The following is a 19,020-nucleotide window of genomic DNA, read 5'->3' on the forward strand; positions in this document are numbered from 1 at the left end:
ATTTGACGGGGGGGAGAGACGACGACACATGGTTACATGTAATTTTTCACTGCAAGGACAATTAACTGTTCTTCCTGTCTCCCTGTAGCACTGTCTTAGATTACAGACACTGCAGTTTATTGCTCTGGACACATCTGCAGTCCTCATGCCTCCCTGCAGCAGGACTATGGCATGTTCACGGAGGTGAGCAGGAACCCTAGACATCTTTCTTCTGGTGTATTTCAGAGCCTGTAGCAAGGTCTCTTTAGTGTCCTAAGTTATTGTAAGTGCGACCTTAATTGCGTAACATCCAGTGACGAACTCACTAACTGAACGATTAAATAAACTGTGTTAGATAACTCTACTGAATAAATCTAGTTTTGTGTGACCAGCTAATTTCAGTTCAGTTTGATCTGTAGAATGCTTTTAAAAACAGACATTGTCACAAAGCAGCGTCGTAGAAATCTGGATGTAGATTCTGTTTCCTAAGGAGCAGGTCAGAGGTGACAGTGACAAGGACAATGTCCCTGTAATGACTGTCAGAGAAATCAGACTCAAAATGGAACCCTTTGTGGAATTATAAGTCATTAGTCATTCACATTGATATACTATTGACATTCACCAATTCACATTGATATACTATTTAGTCAAAGAGTACTAGTTTCAAAAGGATGTTCAGTGTGAGCATCAGGGACTTTATGATTACTGTAGGTGTTTTAGGTACAGGTTTCAGGTGAAATTATCCACTGAAGTACAGGTGGGTCTTAGGTATAAACTGTTTTTGTTAAGTGCAATCTTTAGGGTGTTCATATGAGACCATCCATGCCAAACTATCCATGTGGTACTTTCGGTTATCCATGTGGGGCCATCTTCAGCAGCAGAAAGTGATTCACAAGTGCAGATATCTCCAAGCAAACATAAAGCACCAGGATGTATCAGGCAGGTCTGGAGGGCAGGGGGAGTCAGGAGCAGCTTCTGGCATCCCATTAGGCAGTAGGAGTACATGTATAATGAGAGAGAGAGAGAGAGAGAGAGAGAGAGAGAGAGAGAGAGAGAGAGAGAACATGTTTAACTATGACAGCATAACTAAATGGGAGTGCCAGAAGGTAACAAAGGCATGAAGGTACCTTGGGACACTGGGTCATAAAGCATCCCACCACTCCACAGTCAACAAACTGGAGTGATCATGTGATAGACTGGGACAGCATCAAAACATCCCACTTTACCATAACCCTTTGCCCAACCCCCAAAGTAAAGCAAATGTTAGATGAGGTAGATTGTTAAATTACAGTAGAAAACTGAACAAGCTATCTCATTAACAACCGTTAAAGAGATAGATTGCTAAAGTTAGGTAGATTGCTACTATAATGTAAAATGCTAACCATTGGGGAAAAATCCATTAGGTTCCAATTAAAACAGCCTCTGGTGTTAACTGAGGTGAATTAATTAAAATGAAGCAGAGTGCCTTTAAAGAGTTGGAATAAAATGTTCAATGATGTGAAATGCAAGATGAGGTATTGCTACTTCCATCAAGCATAAGAAATTAATTCTAATGGAAATTAGCATTTCATTAGCTGTGTAGACCCATTTTGCCATATGAACCAATAGCTCATATGGCAAATTGATCCATTTGAGCCATTCAGAGAAAGAAAACATGAATTCAACAAGAAAAAATCTTTCCTTCTTGACCTTCCTTGGAAAAAGGAGGTGAAATAATATTGAGTCGCTTATTTAAGACAGAGTAAATTGTTTGCAGATTCTTCTTCAAGTGATTTAATTGTCAGTTCTCTGTATAATTTGTATACATTGGTATGCACTGTATAAACTCATACTTAGCCATTTTAGTGCCAGAATAAACAACAAGTTGTAAAGTGGATTCTGTGAAAACATTAACAAAAAGTTACTAAGAAACATTACCGATTAAATGGAAAGTGATAACAATAAACCATATGCTCCACTGACATAACAAATTATTTAACCCCTGATTCAAGTTAGCTCCTCTGTAGTGACACCATGGCTACAAGCAGAGCATTGTTTTAATTTGTTTCAAAGTAGATTAATTTGACTTGAAAAGACATTAGTACTAACACCTCAGGAAAAAAGAAAACAAGGTAATGGTTAATGTATTTCTTCATGCCATCCGCACTTTGATACCTGCTCTCAGCAGTTTTTTTGCCGTCTAGAAACATCCTTCAAATCATTCACATATCATAGTGTACTAATCACAACCAAAGTGCGAGGCTTCTGGGCATACGGACAGAACACATTTTCTAATCTTGTTATAATCATTTAATAGTGTATATTATCACTAATTTCCAATGGAACTTCCAAACAGTGCTGTGGCAATGTTCCAAGTATGGGACTATGTGGTTTTTGCTTGCCTGTTTTTGGTATCTTCTGGTATTGGAGTCTTCTTTGCCATAAAGGAGAGGAAAAAGGTGTCATCGAATGAATTCTTGGTTGGCGGACGGCAGCTGACCTGTGGTCCAGTGGCACTCTCTCTCACAGCCAGCTTCATGTCAGCAGTGACTGTTATTGGAACTCCCTCAGAAGTATACCGCTTTGGGGCTACATTTATTATCTTTGCCATTGCCTACACATTGATGGTGATCTTGACAGCAGAGCTCTATCTTCCTGTGTTCTACCGGTCAGGCATCACCAGCACATATGAGGTACAACTACGAAATATCCTAAGATGCACCATGCAGGTACTGAATAGTGTTGTCTTCATGCTCAAGACAAAGATCTATGGAGTCCATGCCAGCTCGAGTGTACACTGTAATTAAAGCAAAAAGGGGACATACCAAATCCTAAGAAACTCTTAAATTCATGTAAATATTTAAAAGATTCTACTTTTCACTCAATGTGTTGTCTATATTATATGTGTGTGTATTACCTGATTTCTTCTGTTTTTGTGTATACCTAATATTAAATAGTTTTAGATCCTCCAATGAAATACATCATAAAACAAACCCGAGTAAACACACAATACAGTTTTTATTTTTAATTGAAGCGAAAAAAGTTATCCAACACCCATGTGAAAAACTAATTGCCCCCCTTAAAATCTGGTTGTGCCACCTTTGGCAGCAATAACTGCAACAAAACGCTTCCCATAACTGGAGATCAGTCTTTCATAGCGCTGTGGTGGAATTTTGGCCCACTCTCCTTTGAAGAACTGCTTTAGTTTAGCCACATTGGAGGATTTTTTGGGCCTGAACTGCCCATTTAAGATCCTGCAACAACATCTCAATTGGTTCACGTCAGGAATTTGACTACACTCTAAAAAATGCTGAGTTATTTTTTTCAACCCAAACACTGGGTTGAACATTTTGTCATTTAATTGGGTTATTTGCTCAGTCTTGGGTAGTTTTTGGGTAGTTTTGTGTACCCAACAGCTGGGTTAGTGGCTGAGTCATTTTCACTGACAGTTGAATCAATGCACTCCTCCCCAACCATGACGCCTCAGCCCAGCTCCTTGGGTCAAATCAACTCAGCCTGGACTGTTTGAATTCGCCTCAGATGGTTTTCACACAGACAGACTGTTAAATTTATTTGGAGAAACAAGGTTTCTATCAATATATTTATCCATAAAACCATTACTGTACATTAGAAAATGCAAACATGTGCAATAACAGTCCAATTTACATGACATTAAATGCACCGCTATCTTCATTAGCTTTGGCTTGCTTATGTGTAACACTCACTGAATCGTAAGTTGGTTACTTGGTTTTTTGGACGTTTTAAACATCTCACTTGATCAAAATCTGACGTTTTCTTCTTAAATATATGAGATATTTGAGTCATTTACTTAAAAGTGTATATATATATATATATATATATATATATATATATATATATATATATATATATATATATATATATATATAAAACTACTTTAGAAGCTCTAGCAATACATTTCTGAACACATTCTTGTGTATAAATAAATGAGATGCCATGTTGATATATTTGTTTATAATGTGGTATAGTTGACATTTTCAAAGGGCAAAATAAGTATATTTAATATTTAATAACATCACTTAAAATATTAGTTATTTAAATAATATTATGTATTTAAAAGTCATTTATGAAATAAAATTAGCCCAGTGTTTTTGTAAAAATGAAACCAAACTTTGGGTTAAAAAACAACCCATTAAGTTGGGTTAAAATTAACAACCCAACTTGAGCGGTTAGTTTAGCCCAAAATGTGTTCTGTCCTCTATTTACCCAGCTGTTGGGCTAAAAATAACCCAGTTTGGTTTGTTTTTAACCCAGTGTTTTTTAGAATGTGGGATAATCCAAAACTTTAATTTAGCTGTTTTTTTTTTGAGCGATTCAGAAGTGGATTTACTCCTATGCTTTGGATCATTGTCTTGCTGCATAATACAGTTACGCTTGAGATTCAACTTACGGACTGAAGACCAGACATTCTCCTTTAGGATTTTCTGGTAGAGAGCAGAATTCATGTTTCCCTCAATTATTGCAAGTTGCCCAGGCCCTGAAGCAGCAAAGCATCCCCACACCATCAGACTTCCACCACCATGCTTGACCATAGGTATGATGATCTTTTTGTGGAATTCAGTGTCAGATGTAATGGGACCCCTGTCTTCCAAACAGTTCAACTTTCGACTCATCAATCCACAGAACATTCTCCCAAAAAGCAATGGTTTTCACATCGCCACTCTTCCATTGGTGACATTTTTGCCCAGTGTCTTTCTGATAGTGGAGTCATGGACAGTGACCTTTACTGATGCAAGAGAGGCCTGTAGGTCCTTTGATGTTGTCCTTGGCTCTTTTGTGACTTGCTGGATTAGTAGTTACTGTGCTCTTGGAGGAATTTTGGAAGTTTGGCCACTTCTGGGAAGGTTCACTACTGTGCAGAGTTTTTCCATTTGGAGATAATGGCTCTCACTGTGGTACTTTGGAGTCCCAGAGCCATTGAAATAGCTTTGTAACACTTCCCAGAATGTATTTCAATCACCTTCTTCCTCATCATTTCTGGACTTTCTTTTTGGGTAAGAACTTTTAACCAACTTCATGTTGTTGAAAAAGTTCTATTAAAGTGTTGATTTGATTGAACAGGGTTTGCAGTAATCAGGCCTGGTTGTGTCTAGTCCAGCTGAAACCCATTATGAATGCAGTTTCATAGATTTAGTAACTACATAGTAACAACGGGAGCAAAAAGATTTTCACACAGGCCCAGTTGGTATTGGATAACTATTTTGCTTCAATATATAACATTACACAATACATTACACAAAAACAGATGGTCACAGCACTATATAACTATATATATATATATATATATATATATATATATATATATATATATATATATATATAAAGCATGATTTCTGCTTTCATCCTCACAGTATCTCGAGCTACGCTTCTCTAAGGTGGTCCGTAGAGCTACTACTGTCATTTACACAGTGCAAACGGTGAGCAGGAAGCTGTTTGCTTATATGGAGTAACAATTATTTATTTCATTTCAAGGCTAGACTTGAAAGCATTGTTTTTTTTCACCTTACAGATTTTGTACACAGGGGTAGTGGTGTATGCTCCAGCTCTAGCTCTTAATCAAGGTAAAGTTGATGTAGAACTTACAGCACAAATGATAGATTTATGCAATAAAATTACATTTATAGTCATCTTCCTTTTGCAAAATACCATAATTGTTAACTCAATCAACCTTCTATTGATATTTCCAAACACACTACCCATAGTGACAGGGTTTAATCTCTGGGGATCCATATTTGCTACTGGAATTGTCTGCACCTTCTATTGTACACTGGTGAGTAGGTGGAGCTGGTAGGTACCCAATTTATTAGGGTTTTTTAAAGAAAGCACCCACGTTACTGCTTGGAAAAACTTTAAAACCAACAGATCACATCTGTGTTTGGTGTCTGTGTATGGTTCAGGGAGGACTAAAGGCTGTAGTTTGGTCCGATGCCTTCCAGATGGTGGTGATGGTGGCTGGATTTCTCACTGTGCTGGTACAGGGCACGCATAAAAGTGGAGGAATGAGTGTAGTATGGGAGACAGCACAGGCTGGACAGAGACTAAACGTGTTTGAGTATGTATCACCTAACCATGTATTGAGAATGTCTTCAACAGCACCTATCTCTCTAACATTTCTGTATGATTTATATTTTAATACAACAATTTAACTGATGGAAATTAACCAGATGACATTACTATGTCTACACAATAAGCTGTGTTAATACTATTGGCACAAATTTCACTGTTCAAATACTATTCAATTGTTCACTGTCTTAATTTTTTAAAAATATTAATGGTAAAATTGCAGTTTAAGATAAAAATGTAAAAAAAATTTTTGCTAAAGAGTGTTCACATTTAATGTGGTTTATGCTACACTGGCAATGCAGTGTAGCTCTATCACTACTATATACATTTTAAAATTATGAGCTCATGAATAATCAAAGGCTTTAAAAATTCAAACTTTTAAGTACTTCATATTCAAATCTCTTTTTAAATGTACTTGTCAACCCTAATGTGTGTACTATTATTTTCTAGCTTTGACCTCAGTCCTCTGAGACGTCACACGTTCTGGACAGTCTCCGTTGGGGGCATGTTCACATGGCTGGGCATCTATGGTGTAAACCAGTCCACCATCCAGAGGTGTATTTCCTGTAAGACAGAGACCCATGCTCGCTGGTCAGTTCCTCTATAGTGGAATCATTAAAGTACTGGATACCAAGCGGCACAACAGAAAAGCTTTTGGAGATCTTGAGTTCAAATCTCAATGCTCCCACAGCCATCTGCGATTAGGAGTCGTGGAGAACACAATTGGCCATCACTCTCATTCCCCTATCAATCATAGCAGCACTAACCAATAGTGGGTATCTGTCAGCCCTTGCATGCAGAAGTGGGTGCGGTTTCCTCTGAGTGTGTTTGGCTGGCTTCATATGACTTCACATGAAGCACTTGATCCCCACCTTTTGGTAGCTGTTGTATTAAAGGGAAGAGCTGACTGGTGGGTGGGAATTGACCAAGACTAAATTAGGGAAAATATTGGGTACGAATTTAAATAAAAAAAAAAATAAATAAAAAAAGTATACCAGTCAGTGTTTGACAAATGACAGTGAATTCTTTTCTTTCTCTCTCTCTCTATCCCTGTCAGTGCTCTGTATCTGAATCTGCTGGGTCTCTTGTTGATTTTGTTCTGTGGTGTGGTCTCAGGACTCATCATGTACACGTTCTACTCCCATTGTGACCCCTGGACAGCTGGCTTTGTGTCAGCTCCTGACCAGGTGACACTGTTATGTTTCTTTTATGCATGAGCTAGACTAAAATTATGCCTAATAGTAGCAGTTGTTTGCATAACTGTGATAATCTTTACAGCTCATGCCATACTTTGTACTGGAGGTATTGGGCAACTTTCCAGGTCTGCCTGGGCTGTATGTGGCTTGTGCTTTCAGTGGCACTCTCAGGTAAATTAACTGCTGGCCTAACATTTTTCATATTAAATGCTATGAGAAAGAGTTATATGTATCTTACATTTAGCTCTTTCCTGATTAAGCAAAGATCTATGGCATATGATGTCTGATCTCTGTTTTAACTTAGACATCAAATTGCACAGCATTCATAATCCTGAAACGAGAAATGAGTTCCTGCTGTTTGTCGGTTTCAGCACAGTGGCTGCCAGCATCAACGCTCTGGCTACAGTGACGTATGAGGACTTTGTGAGCCAGTGTTTCAGAAACCTCTCCAACAGAGCAGCTATGTGGATCAGCAAAGGCCTGTGTAAGTACAACAATGATTTTTAAAATCATATTTACATTTTCCTTCCTGCTTCAGCTGATAGTTGTTTGTGGTGATACCTATAGATCATAAAATAGTTTAGAGTAGAGCACCTTGTTATTTTCATCTGCTGTGTGAATTACATGGTTTACAGCTGTAAAACACTTTCCTGGAAAAGCAATACAAAATATAGGACTGATCATATGACCTCAGTGATGAAGAGTCTGTGTATTGTTCCAGAGGGACATGAAGCAGATTTATAATAGGAAGGTGAAATATATCTATATGCTGGATGAGAAATATTGTTCATGTCCCCAAGTCATACCAGGGAGAGGTCAGGAGGCTTACCTCGCAATGACAGTCATTGCGTTCCCTCCTACAGGTGTGATGTTTGGAGTGATCTGTACAAGCATGGCAGTAGCAGCATCAAACATGGGAGCAGTTTTGCAGGTGAAAAGGCAGCTTTACATATTGTACTTCCCTTTTACCTTTATTTTAGGTTTTACTAAGCAAAAAACTCCATTGGTTGTATCAACTCCATTGACATTTGGTCATTTCATGCATCTTGTTTATCAGGGTTGCAGATTGGGATTGTTTAGATAAAGATGCAGGTGTAAATGTGAAAAAAAAAAAAAAAAATTCTGATCACACAAACCAATTCAGGTAATCAGAGACATGCCACATTTAGCAATTAAAATCCCCTTCCACTACAATATGCCATAATGCACATACACCCTGAATACCAAATTTTCATTAAAGAAAATTAAATTGCATTGTTCTCTTAATACTTAAGGATTATAAACATCACTAGTGATTAGCCAGGAATGATAATTTACAATGAATGAATGGTTTGTGGCGAGCATTTGTAGTGAAACAGTGATTGAGAACAGGTTTGTGTGATTAGAAGTGGGGGGTGGGGACATGAGAATGCTATAACTGTCATGTGACAGATCAGGTGGTCTTGTGGGTCATTATGTGGCAGAGTATTCTGGGAAATTGAGTTTGTGTTTACAGACAGCGCTGATGTGATGGATATGTTCACACAGAAAAAATAGTACAATACTACACCATAGCTTTCCTTGTCACTGGTAAAGGTACCTTTTGTACCTTTAATATGTATCTTTTACCTGGAAACATAGATATAGTACCTCTTTAAAAATTATTTGACATACATACTGTAAATGGACCATAATTAGTTTGGATAAATCTTTACAAGGTAAAAGATACACACTCAAGGTCCAAAAGTTTAGCAAGCTGCCTGCAACAAGGAAAGGTACCATTTAGTACCCTTCTTCTAATTGTTGAGTGTTAAACTAGCTAACTGAACATACTCTTAAATACAATATTACATGCATGTAGTTAAAATGTTTTCAGGATACAGTCCAGATGCAAACCACATGAAAACATTATTTTTGTTCATTTATTTATTTAATCAGAGTATCATCTGTTTTTCTCTGCTCTAGGCTGCTCTCAGTATCCATGGCATGTGTGGAGGGCCGACGCTTGGTCTCTTCTCTTTAGGAATTTTATTCCCTTTCACTAATACTATGGTCAGTCCAAATCCCTAATCAACACACAGCACATACAACCTATTAAATGTTTTAAGGTTGAGAAAAAGGTATGACATTTTACCGACCATTAAGCAAAGCTTTTTAAAGATGCACAGGGTAATTGCAGAGCATCAGTAGCTCATTGTACAATGCTATGTTGTGTGATCTGTCCTCAGGGGGCTATAGGAGGTCTGATACTGGGCATTTCTTTGTCCTTTTGGGTGGGACTGGGAGCCTTCATCCACCCTGCTTCCCACAACAGCACTCGCCCCTTGCCTCTGAGCACAGAGAGCTGTTACCTGTTGAACATCACAGTTACGGCTGTCACTCAGACAGCCAGCTCAGATACAGGGTATAGTACATAATGCTTATAATATTCTACTACTACAACAAGCCTACAAGGCAAGAGCAGTAAACTGATGAATATGCTAATCAAAACCTATTACAGGAATACTCCGACATTTCTCTACTACTCTCTGTCAAGAAGTTTGATGTTTCCCTGTACTGAGAAAACAGAAAATCCATTTACTTAAACTGCTCTCATGAATTCTTTAGCCAAAGGTATTGAATTGGATTGAAGTAAATTCACACAGGGTTTTGTATAATTAATTGTTTCAGAGTTGGGTCTATTTTCCTAGTGGAAAGAATTTGTGGTTATGCATTATGACTATAGTTTTTGCCTGATTAGATACTACAAGATCTTGGAGAAATATTCGGATTGTTAAGTAACTGGAATTACTTTTTATTCTATTGCGTCAGTGTTGGAAAGTTTTGATAAAAAGGTCTCTCGTGTCTGTTGTATCGTAACTGTTCATTTTTAATTTGCATTATATAGTCACTTATTTCAAATGCCTATTGCCCTTGGATATATGTTATATTTGAATTTAGAGAAAATGTACAGGGAAACATGTGAGAATTATTATATCTAGTAATCATACACAAACCCCCAGTGCACTGCATAATTAGGTTGGGAAAAAAATGTTTTAAAATATGCTATGAAGGGGGAAAAAAAACATGCTAGTCAAAGACTAAAGTCATTACAAGAATCAGTATTATTATCAGTAATGAATACTGAATGTAAAATGAATCTCTGCTGTCCCATGTGCAGATCTGTGCTGGCTGAGTCCTGGTACTCCATGTCCTATCTGTATTATAGTGCAGTGGGTTTTCTGGCCACAGTTATAGGAGGCCTGCTCATCACTCTGATAACAGGTGAGATGGGATGGTTGCTAGCACACATAAGCATTTCACCTTAGCCTTTCCCTGAGAGTCACATGGCAATTTTACATAGTTATCTGTTATACCCATTTGCACACAAAGCCGTTTGAGACTGTGTATATTTCAGAACAGTCAAGTGAAGCACACAATACTTGAGAGTCAAGAGGGAAAAAAAAGAGCTTTTGCTATACATTGCATCTGCATCAGATGTTTTAGCATTATTCACTGGAAGTGCCTGTTGTCTGTTTGCAGGCCCCAATAAGCCACAGGAGGTGAAGCCTGGACTGATTCGGCCGGTGTGTGACCTGTTCTGCTTTTTCTCAGAGAAATGCAGGACCATGTGCTGGTGTGGCGTCCATCATGCAGAGGACAAAGTGGTGAGACACCTGATGTCCACTGATTACAGAAAATAGAGTGCGCACACTTTGAAGAATTGACTCTTTCACTGCTTTTCTTTTTTCCAGGAATTGGATGGTGTGGATTTTGGAACAGCGTGGGAGAATCAGCCAGATCAGGACATTAAAAGTGAGATAAATGGAAGCAATCTGAGTAATAGGATGCAGGATGAGGCTTACATTAATGCAGCTTTTGTCCCAGAAAGAGCTGGCCATGTAATGTCAAAACAGCTATAAGCTTGAAAAAAATACTTTACATTACTTAAACTACAAAACATGACACATGCCATTCCATACAGGGAACAAACAAACAAATAAACAAACAATCAAAAAACACCAACCATGCCAGTTAAAAGATACAGTCAATGATTTATTACAGAAAAAAGTGATATCCAAATTTATTCTACAGATGTTTTGTACATTTTTTTCTTTTTTTTGTTTCTTTATTCTTCTTCTTTTTTTTTTTTTACATGTAAACAGGGATGGTGTAAACAAAGCACGCTGTTGATATTGTTTATGTCATCATATTAATCAAGTACAAATCAGAATGCACTGAATGTGCTATTGTACTGAAACAGTCTGCATGGTACATACTGGGCTCATGGTACATCACCAGCTCATATGGTAGGGTGAGAGGTCAGCAGGTGATTATATATCTAATCCTTTTAACTCATTGAGTGAGCAAATATTGCCTGTTTAACATATTACCCGTCATGAGTCACTGCAATTGTGCATATCTCACTAATGCATAAAGGATATTACACTCTTTCATAACTACAATCAGTATTATTTTGCAATGTAAGCAATGTAAAATGTCATGTCATAGCCATTGCTTTTTATAGAATACCTGATTTGAAAATAAATGACACTCCAGTTTTGTTTATTCGACTGAAGTTTGTGTCACAATAACAAGTGCTCTTGTTCCTAATTAAATAAATCTATTTTAAATATGGACCTTCAAGGTATATTGTATGCTTTACTTACTGTCTCAAAAACTCTTTTTTGTTAAGTGTGTGTGTGTCAGGTGTATCCAATCATAGATAATATTGTTTCATCAACAAATAACCTTTGTTAGAGTACTGAGATAATTCATTACCAGGCTTCTAGGAAATAATTTCTCAGAGGATTACGCCAATTCCAGTGCAAGATGGTCGAACTGAGAGTGAACATGATTGACAGTAGTGCACTAATACAACAAACTGATCACAGATCAGATAATCTTGGACTAAGCAATGCACTCCATGCAGACTCCACAGTAAAAGGGCACCAGAACACACACGTGTTTTTCAATAGAACACCAGACAGTTGCAGCCGTCATGGCTGAGATCATGCATAGATTACCACATACATCATGGTGAAAGAATGGCATGTTACAAATCACACGCTGCATTTTGGGCAAAGGTACCAGAAACAGTTTGTCACCTGAAATCGGCAGATCTCTACACTCTATTTCAGTGTATGACTGCCGTCTCTAATCAACCAATCATAAATAAATAAATAAATAAACGACAATAAAATACAGCATATAATTGCCTTACTTTAGCTTTCACTGCAGAGACTTTGTCATCTTACTGTCTTGTTCTGTTTGCTGAGGTACAGGGAAATGATCCATGCTTTTAAAGTGCTCCTTTCTTCTGAGTGGTGTATGATTATGTCTTATACAGTATGTCCATGCAAAAGTGCAAAGTTATATACTTCAGAATGCAGATTAAAGATTTAATTATAAGGGAGGTAAAAATGATATCAATTTGGTTTCACCTGCAGAGACGTACAGGGGCCTGATGAGAACAGATACATCACTTTGGGGACTGGCAAAATAAAGAGTGAGATATGTGACAGCAGCATTCATTATAAGACACACCTTCTTGCTTTCTCTCAGTTACATACAGGCATACACATAGAGCTACTGTGTACTGTAAGCAGAGCAGAGAGGAGAAAAGTAATTAACCCTTGTATTCAGTCGGCTACATAGCAATGGATATACTACTGAGACTAATGAGTACAGGTAGCTGAGACAGATGATAGTATTGATAATATTGATGATAGTATTTGAAATGACTAGCCTTGGATAAATGGATAAACACACACAACAACACATACCTGGGGATGTTCTTACTATCCAATAACTGGGATGAAATAAAAAAAAGAAGGCTTTTCCAAACTGTCGTGTTTATGTAAAGTTTCACCAAATGCTACTCACTCCTAGTTTTAAACATATTACCTTCTGTCCTACATCTGCCTATACTTTCTATACAGATGCTGTGAGTGACTGAAGCTTGTTCTTATCTTACAATCATGACTAAAACCTATTTTAAAAATCCTGTAATCTACCCCATTTTATGAAGGACCAGGCCTGTGGAGATACACATGCTGTAGATGAATGCATCATGTACCATTGTAGGCATACAAACCACACCTTGAACAAAGACATTCTGAATCTCCATTCAGCTCACAGCAAAACACAGTCCCAGTCAACACACATCCTACCGCAATACAAGTAAATAACAAGTCATTTCAAATAAATCTACAAAACACTGGAAGATAAAAGTAACACAAAACATTTTTTGGATTTAGAATGTTCAATCTGCATGCTAAGTTAGAATGGTACATAATGTTTATATCAATTTGCTGTACTTTTGCATAACGTGGCATCCACATTACCTGAAAAGTCATTTTTCTATGAAGAGAAATTTACGAAATTGTGATGCGCAGCGAACAGGATAAAGCAAGTCCTTGATATTACAAACACCAAGCATGAAAGCAAAGGCCAAACTGCACTTCACTGAAAGAGAGATACTTAGATAGAGTGTAGTTGATAGCGGTTTATTAGCTGCCAGAGAAAACGAGAAAAATAGCGAGAGAGGAAGGAGCTATGGAGAGTGACGAAGGTGTGTAGATTGAGGACAAACTCCAAAGCCCTTCTTCTGCATAGTAAACAATACAATTGCATCCTGTTCCCTTTTGAAAAACATACAAACAAACAAAAGACGGTTCAGAATTGAGCAAAGCTGGCAGAGGCAAAATACAGCAGGAGTGGTATAAGAGAGGATAAAAGCAAAATCTCATCCAGGATTCTGATGTTCAGCCAGAAGATGATGGGAAGGCCTTAGGCAAGAGTCAAGGAAGGAGCTCTTTGGTGTGGAGCAGGACTGTCCACTCAAGAGCAAATGTTCTTCAAAGAGCTTGAGCCTCACTATCTGATTCACCAGCAAAGAAAAAAAAGCAATCAAAGTGGGTAGCATGTGTTGAGGACTTGTTGAGTAAAGCTTAGCCATCCAAAGCTGTGGCATGGACATGCATGCATGAGTAAATGCAAATATTTTGCAGTTCCTGCACGGTCCTCCACTGTGCCTGTATTCCTATGTGCTCTAGCATTTATTCATTGGTGTGTGCATGGATGTGCATTTGATATGTCCATCTGTTAGGCACAGCTAAGGCCACTCATGGTGATAACGCTTGCCATTTTTCTTCCTCTCCTTCTGCAGGTGCTCCAACTCTGCTTCATACATCATCTCCTGCATGAGGTACTTCTCCCTGCGCATGCGTTCACACAGGTCTTTAGGCATGTCTGGGATCAAATGAGCAATGAAGGTCTTAATGCCAAACACCAGGTGCTGAGGACAGCAAGAACAGAACATGATCACATATAGACACGGGCATATATTTGAAATACAAAGTTTTTCAAATACTGTTTTTCATTTGTATTTGACCCACTTCAAATACGATGATGAAGGCCAGTCTGGCGGCGAGCACATGCCAGAACTGCAGGGTGAACTCATAGGGCTTTGAGCTCCATGGTGGAGCTCTGTAGTCTCGATACCTACAGAGATGAACAGAAAGCCCAGGGCATTTACCTCCAGCTATACAAATAGATTTATACCAGTCTTTCATGCATATAAACGGCACTTATATTTGTACCTGCAGTGTCGTGTTTCATACTGACTTCCGTTCTTTGGCTCTCCCATGTCAAATACAGACAGACTACTGTTCATATATCCTCTCAGGCATCTGCAGACACACACACACACACACACACACACAATAATTATAGTTTGTACAATTTCAGAAGACCATGCTTAAACTCTGAATGAGTATGACAATGCTGAACTGTCCTCACACTATCTTATTTTCAAGAATAGTCCCAGTTTAATCATTCAAAAATCTTTTCTTTACTTCACTAGTGATCTATACTTAGAAAATATCCATCCATCCATCCATTTTCTGTACCGGTTATCCTACACAGGGTCACAGGGGAGCCTGGAGCCTATACCAGGAACAGGTTGCCAACCCATCTCAGGGCACAATCACGCACACACACATTACGGACAATTTGGAAATGTCACCATACCCCCACTTACAACATATGCTATGTGCAAAAACAGACTAAAGGCATATTCTTACTGGTCATGGTGGTAGCCTTTGTCCACGCAGGGCCCATATTTAAAGGCATAGACAAACCGAGGAATGTAGTCAGATGTGATGGCAATGACAAATGCATTTGTAATGACAGCCACCACACCAATGCCCTCTAGGATACCATGCCAGATTCCTGAGCAGAGAGGAAAGAGTAGTCAAATTATATGACTAAATGTAACAAAAAGCATAAAACTGAGCAAAGATTTCAAAACTTTTAACGTAAAATTTAGAAAATATTTGTGTATATTATGAATGCACTGAGTGATAATGAGCTTAAACATATATATATATATATATATATATATATATATATATATATTTACACACACATATATACTTTGTTAAATATAGGTGTACAACTAGTATTGGCACACCTATGAATTCATGTGAGAAAAAACATATTTTCATTCATAATAATGGGTAAGACCCAAGAATACAGCTGTGATGTGCAGCAAAAGGTTGTTGAGCTTCACAAAATGGGAAGTGGCTATAAGAAAATAGCACAAGCATTGAAAATGCCAATTTCCACAATCAGAGTAATAATTAAGAAGTTCCAGGAAATGTTATGAATCAACCTGGAATTGGACGTGTGTCTATATTGTCTCAGTGCACTGTGAAGAGGATGGTTCGAGTGGCCAAAAAATCTACAGGGATCACAGCTGGAGAATTGCTGAAGTTAGTTGTGTCTTGGGGTCAGAAAGTCTCCAAAATTACAATCCGAAGTCACCTACACCACCACAAGTTGTTTGGAAGGGTTAAAAAAAAAGCCTCTACTCTCATCCAAAAACAAACTCCATTGTCTTCAGTTTGCCAGACACTACTGGAACTTCAAATGGGATCGGAGTCTATGTTCAGATGAAACCAAAATACTGTTTTTTGGCAATAGACACCAGAGGTGGTTTTGGTGCACACAGAGAGGTAGCCATACGGAAAAGTATCTCATGCCCACAGTTAAATATGGTGGTGGCTCTTTAATGTTTTGGGGCTGGTTTTCTGCCAGAGGACCTGGACATTTTGTTAGGATACATGGCATCATGGACTTTATCAAATATCAACAGATATTAAATGAAAGCCTGAGCTTTTCTGCCTGTGCCAGAAACCTTAAAATGGGCCGTAGTTGGATCTTCCAGCAGGACAATGATCCAAAACATACATCAAAATCAACACAAAAATGGTTACTGGCCACAAAATCAAGGTCCTGCCATGACCATCCCAGTCCCCTGACTTGAAACCCATAGAAAACCTGTAGGGTGAACTGAAGAGGAGACTCCACCAGCATGGACCTGGAAATTTGAAGGATCTGGTCTCGGATCCCTTGCCATGTATTCTCCAACCTTATCAGGCATTATAGGAGAAGACACAGAGCTGTTATCTTGGCAAAAGGAGGTAGCACAAAGTATTGACTAAAAGGGTATATATGCACTTAACATTTGGTCTAACTGATTTTCATACCCTAACACTGTAAAAATCTTTAACTATAATCTTTGGGGTCTTTCTTTGCCTCCTTCACCATCCTTGTCATGGTGCAGGAGGGCAGTATGTTCATGCTCCCATTTACTGGCAAATTTTCAACTGTTGCAGACTTTAACATGACCTGCATAGTTCTCATTCATTCATTCATTCATTCATTCATCTCCACTGACTGATTTATTCTGGTCAGGTTGTGGTGGATCACTTGGTATGAAGTGGGAATATATCCCAGACAAAATACCAGTCCAACACAGGGCACCATGCATGCACACACGCACACACACACACACACACACACACACACACACACACACAAAAACAAGGGCAATTTAGACTAGTCAATCCACCTTTTAGCACGTTTTTGGGTGGAGGGAGGAATCAGGAGAAAACCCACAAGGACACAGGAAGAACATATAAAACCCAGACAGACAGTAACCTGAGCTCAGGATCGAACCATGGAGCTGTGAGATAGCTCCACGTTCTCTGGTTTCCTCCCTCTCTCCAAAAACATGCAGATCCAGTAGGTGGATTGGTTATGCTAAATTGCCCCTAGGTGTGAATATGTGGCCTGCAATGGACTGATGTGCCACCTAGGGTGAATTCTTCTGACTTGTGATCACTGTTACTAAAATATGATCTGTATCTGCCATGACCCTGACCAGGATAAAGCAGCTACTGAAGATTGAATAAATGAATTATACACTGACTACACATGCATGCATGCAAAATCATAACAATGCAATCATAACTGTTGTCATGAATAATAATAATAATAATAATAATAACAATAATAATAATCATATAGTCTTCTGATGTAAACATCTAATAAATTACTGCCAAAATTTCTTTAGAGAAAGAAATGTTTTAATGAACTCAAGTATGAAAGTGTAGTATTTTATCACACTAATTAATATATTCCTAAATTCTTACTGTTTTTATGTTTTTTTTATGGTCACTAAAGAAAATTAAATTAAATGTAGCAGGCAACATGACCATCTCATCATACTAATGTTACGTCACAACAAAAGAAACCTAATCTGATACCAAAAAATGATGCCTATGGCAACTCACAGTGACAATAATTCCCAACCATAAAATTGTCGCATATAGACACGACAATAAAATCAAACAAACTGAGCTGTTCCGATGCTGTAGTCAAAAGCTTGACTGAGAGGCTGAACACTGACCAATATCAGTCGCTCTGGCTGGCATGGGTCTCCTCCACTGTGTCACAAATTTGTATGCATCCAGTCTGATCTCGATGATGTTGTTGAGCAGAGCCAGCAGAGGGGCCAGAGGAAATGCCGCCACAAAGATGGTGGTGAAACCAAACTGGAGCACTGCACAGAGGTGCCATGTGATTATAGCAGTACTGCCTGACCACTGGGCCTCATTTATCAAGCTAGATATGAACAAATGTATTTGTAAATGGTTCGTAGGAACATTTACAAAAGAAATTTTGTGTTCATGTTAGTTTGGACTAAATGTGTATCCTTTGAGAGCTCTTAATGTAAATTTACATATAGAGAGACCCGCTAGTGTAAACTTATTGTAAAAGTTTGTGAACAGACATTGCATATTAATGGTATTAATTAGGAGAAATATAAAAAATGGGGAAAACAATAATAAATAAAGAAAGCACATTACAGCCAGCACTGATCTGATCTATTATGTCTCTATTTGCAATGCGCTGTGTGCTCCCTAGTGTGCCAAGTGCATTGGACATCCTGAATACTTATTTTTTACTACACAGACCTCCAGCTTTTCCAACATGGCATTAGGGAGGGTGCATTGGGGCAAAAAAGGCTGAAGTGTGCAACAGGCTAAAGAATGCATCAGTGTGAGAGACCACTGATCACCTGGATACAGTGTGGATATCATTTTCATATCCAATCCAATTCACCTTCTCTGTAATTTGTCTGCAGATTTGATTCTTTTCAGGTGCTCCACACCATGAGACAAAATAATTTCCACTTCTGCCTCTGAAACATTCTCTTTTTCCGTTTTGCCCTCCTTTCACGCCTTCATCTCTCTGTGAGCTTTTCCTTTTATGGAGTTTAGTGTGCATCACTAAATGCACACTAAAGTGCACATGCGTTTCACTTTACAGGTGATTGTCATTCATCAACATACACAGACAAGTAGACAATAAATCAGCATAAATAAAACTTCTGCACATCTGTCAGAAATGTTTAGTGTGGTTTGGCCTAGAAAAACATTTACACACAACTTTA

At 38.2% G+C, this 19,020-nt stretch overlaps 2 protein-coding genes across 4 annotated transcripts in view; one reads left to right on the forward strand and one right to left on the reverse strand.

The window, feature by feature from the left end:
- Positions 1–26: 26 nt before the first annotated feature.
- Positions 27–11,854, forward strand: slc5a12 (solute carrier family 5 member 12). Of its 3 annotated transcripts, none has more exons than XM_017485986.3 (15): positions 27–183; positions 5,349–5,414; positions 5,507–5,558; positions 5,700–5,767; positions 5,895–6,049; positions 6,511–6,651; positions 7,118–7,247; positions 7,339–7,427; positions 7,628–7,740; positions 8,120–8,187; positions 9,201–9,287; positions 9,464–9,639; positions 10,396–10,499; positions 10,758–10,882; positions 10,970–11,854. In XM_017485986.3, exons 1-15 carry the CDS (start codon positions 172–174, stop codon positions 11,135–11,137), a joined length of 1,554 nt encoding a protein of 517 aa, XP_017341475.1. In that variant the 5' UTR covers positions 27–171; the 3' UTR covers positions 11,138–11,854. The 3 variants fall into 3 exon arrangements, with proteins under 3 accessions (XP_017341475.1, XP_047015841.1, XP_017341474.1); XM_047159885.2 differs by lacking the exon at positions 27–183 and adding an exon at positions 1,975–2,651 and having other exon boundaries at positions 5,934–6,049; XM_017485985.3 differs by lacking the exon at positions 27–183 and adding an exon at positions 1,977–2,651.
- The window catches only part of ano3 (anoctamin 3), a 53,835-nt gene continuing 46,374 nt past the window's right edge, over positions 11,560–19,020 (reverse strand). The window contains exons 22-26 of the mRNA XM_017485984.3: positions 17,974–18,126; positions 15,302–15,449; positions 14,819–14,908; positions 14,615–14,720; positions 11,560–14,514 (exon numbers count right to left, since the gene is read on the reverse strand). Coding sequence (XP_017341473.1) covers positions 14,332–14,514; positions 14,615–14,720; positions 14,819–14,908; positions 15,302–15,449; positions 17,974–18,126 — 680 coding nt within the window. The 3' untranslated portion in view covers positions 11,560–14,331. The remainder of the gene's footprint in view (positions 14,515–14,614; positions 14,721–14,818; positions 14,909–15,301; positions 15,450–17,973; positions 18,127–19,020) is intronic.

The sequence above is a fragment of the Ictalurus punctatus genome, chromosome 14 (genome assembly GCF_001660625.3).
Source record: "Ictalurus punctatus breed USDA103 chromosome 14, Coco_2.0, whole genome shotgun sequence".
Classification (NCBI taxonomy): Eukaryota; Metazoa; Chordata; class Actinopteri; order Siluriformes; family Ictaluridae; genus Ictalurus; species Ictalurus punctatus.

Bases quoted from the DNA above. Each gene is read 5' to 3' on its own strand.
- slc5a12 (XM_017485985.3), top strand. From the start codon at position 2,298: ATGGAACTTCCAAACAGTGCTGTGGCAATGTTCCAAGTATGGGACTAT. The intron at 6,652-7,117 runs GTCAGTTCCTCT...TATCCCTGTCAG, and splicing joins ACAGAGACCCATGCTCGCTG to TGCTCTGTATCTGAATCTGC. The intron at 9,640-10,395 runs GTATAGTACATA...TCCCATGTGCAG, and splicing joins ACAGCCAGCTCAGATACAGG to ATCTGTGCTGGCTGAGTCCT.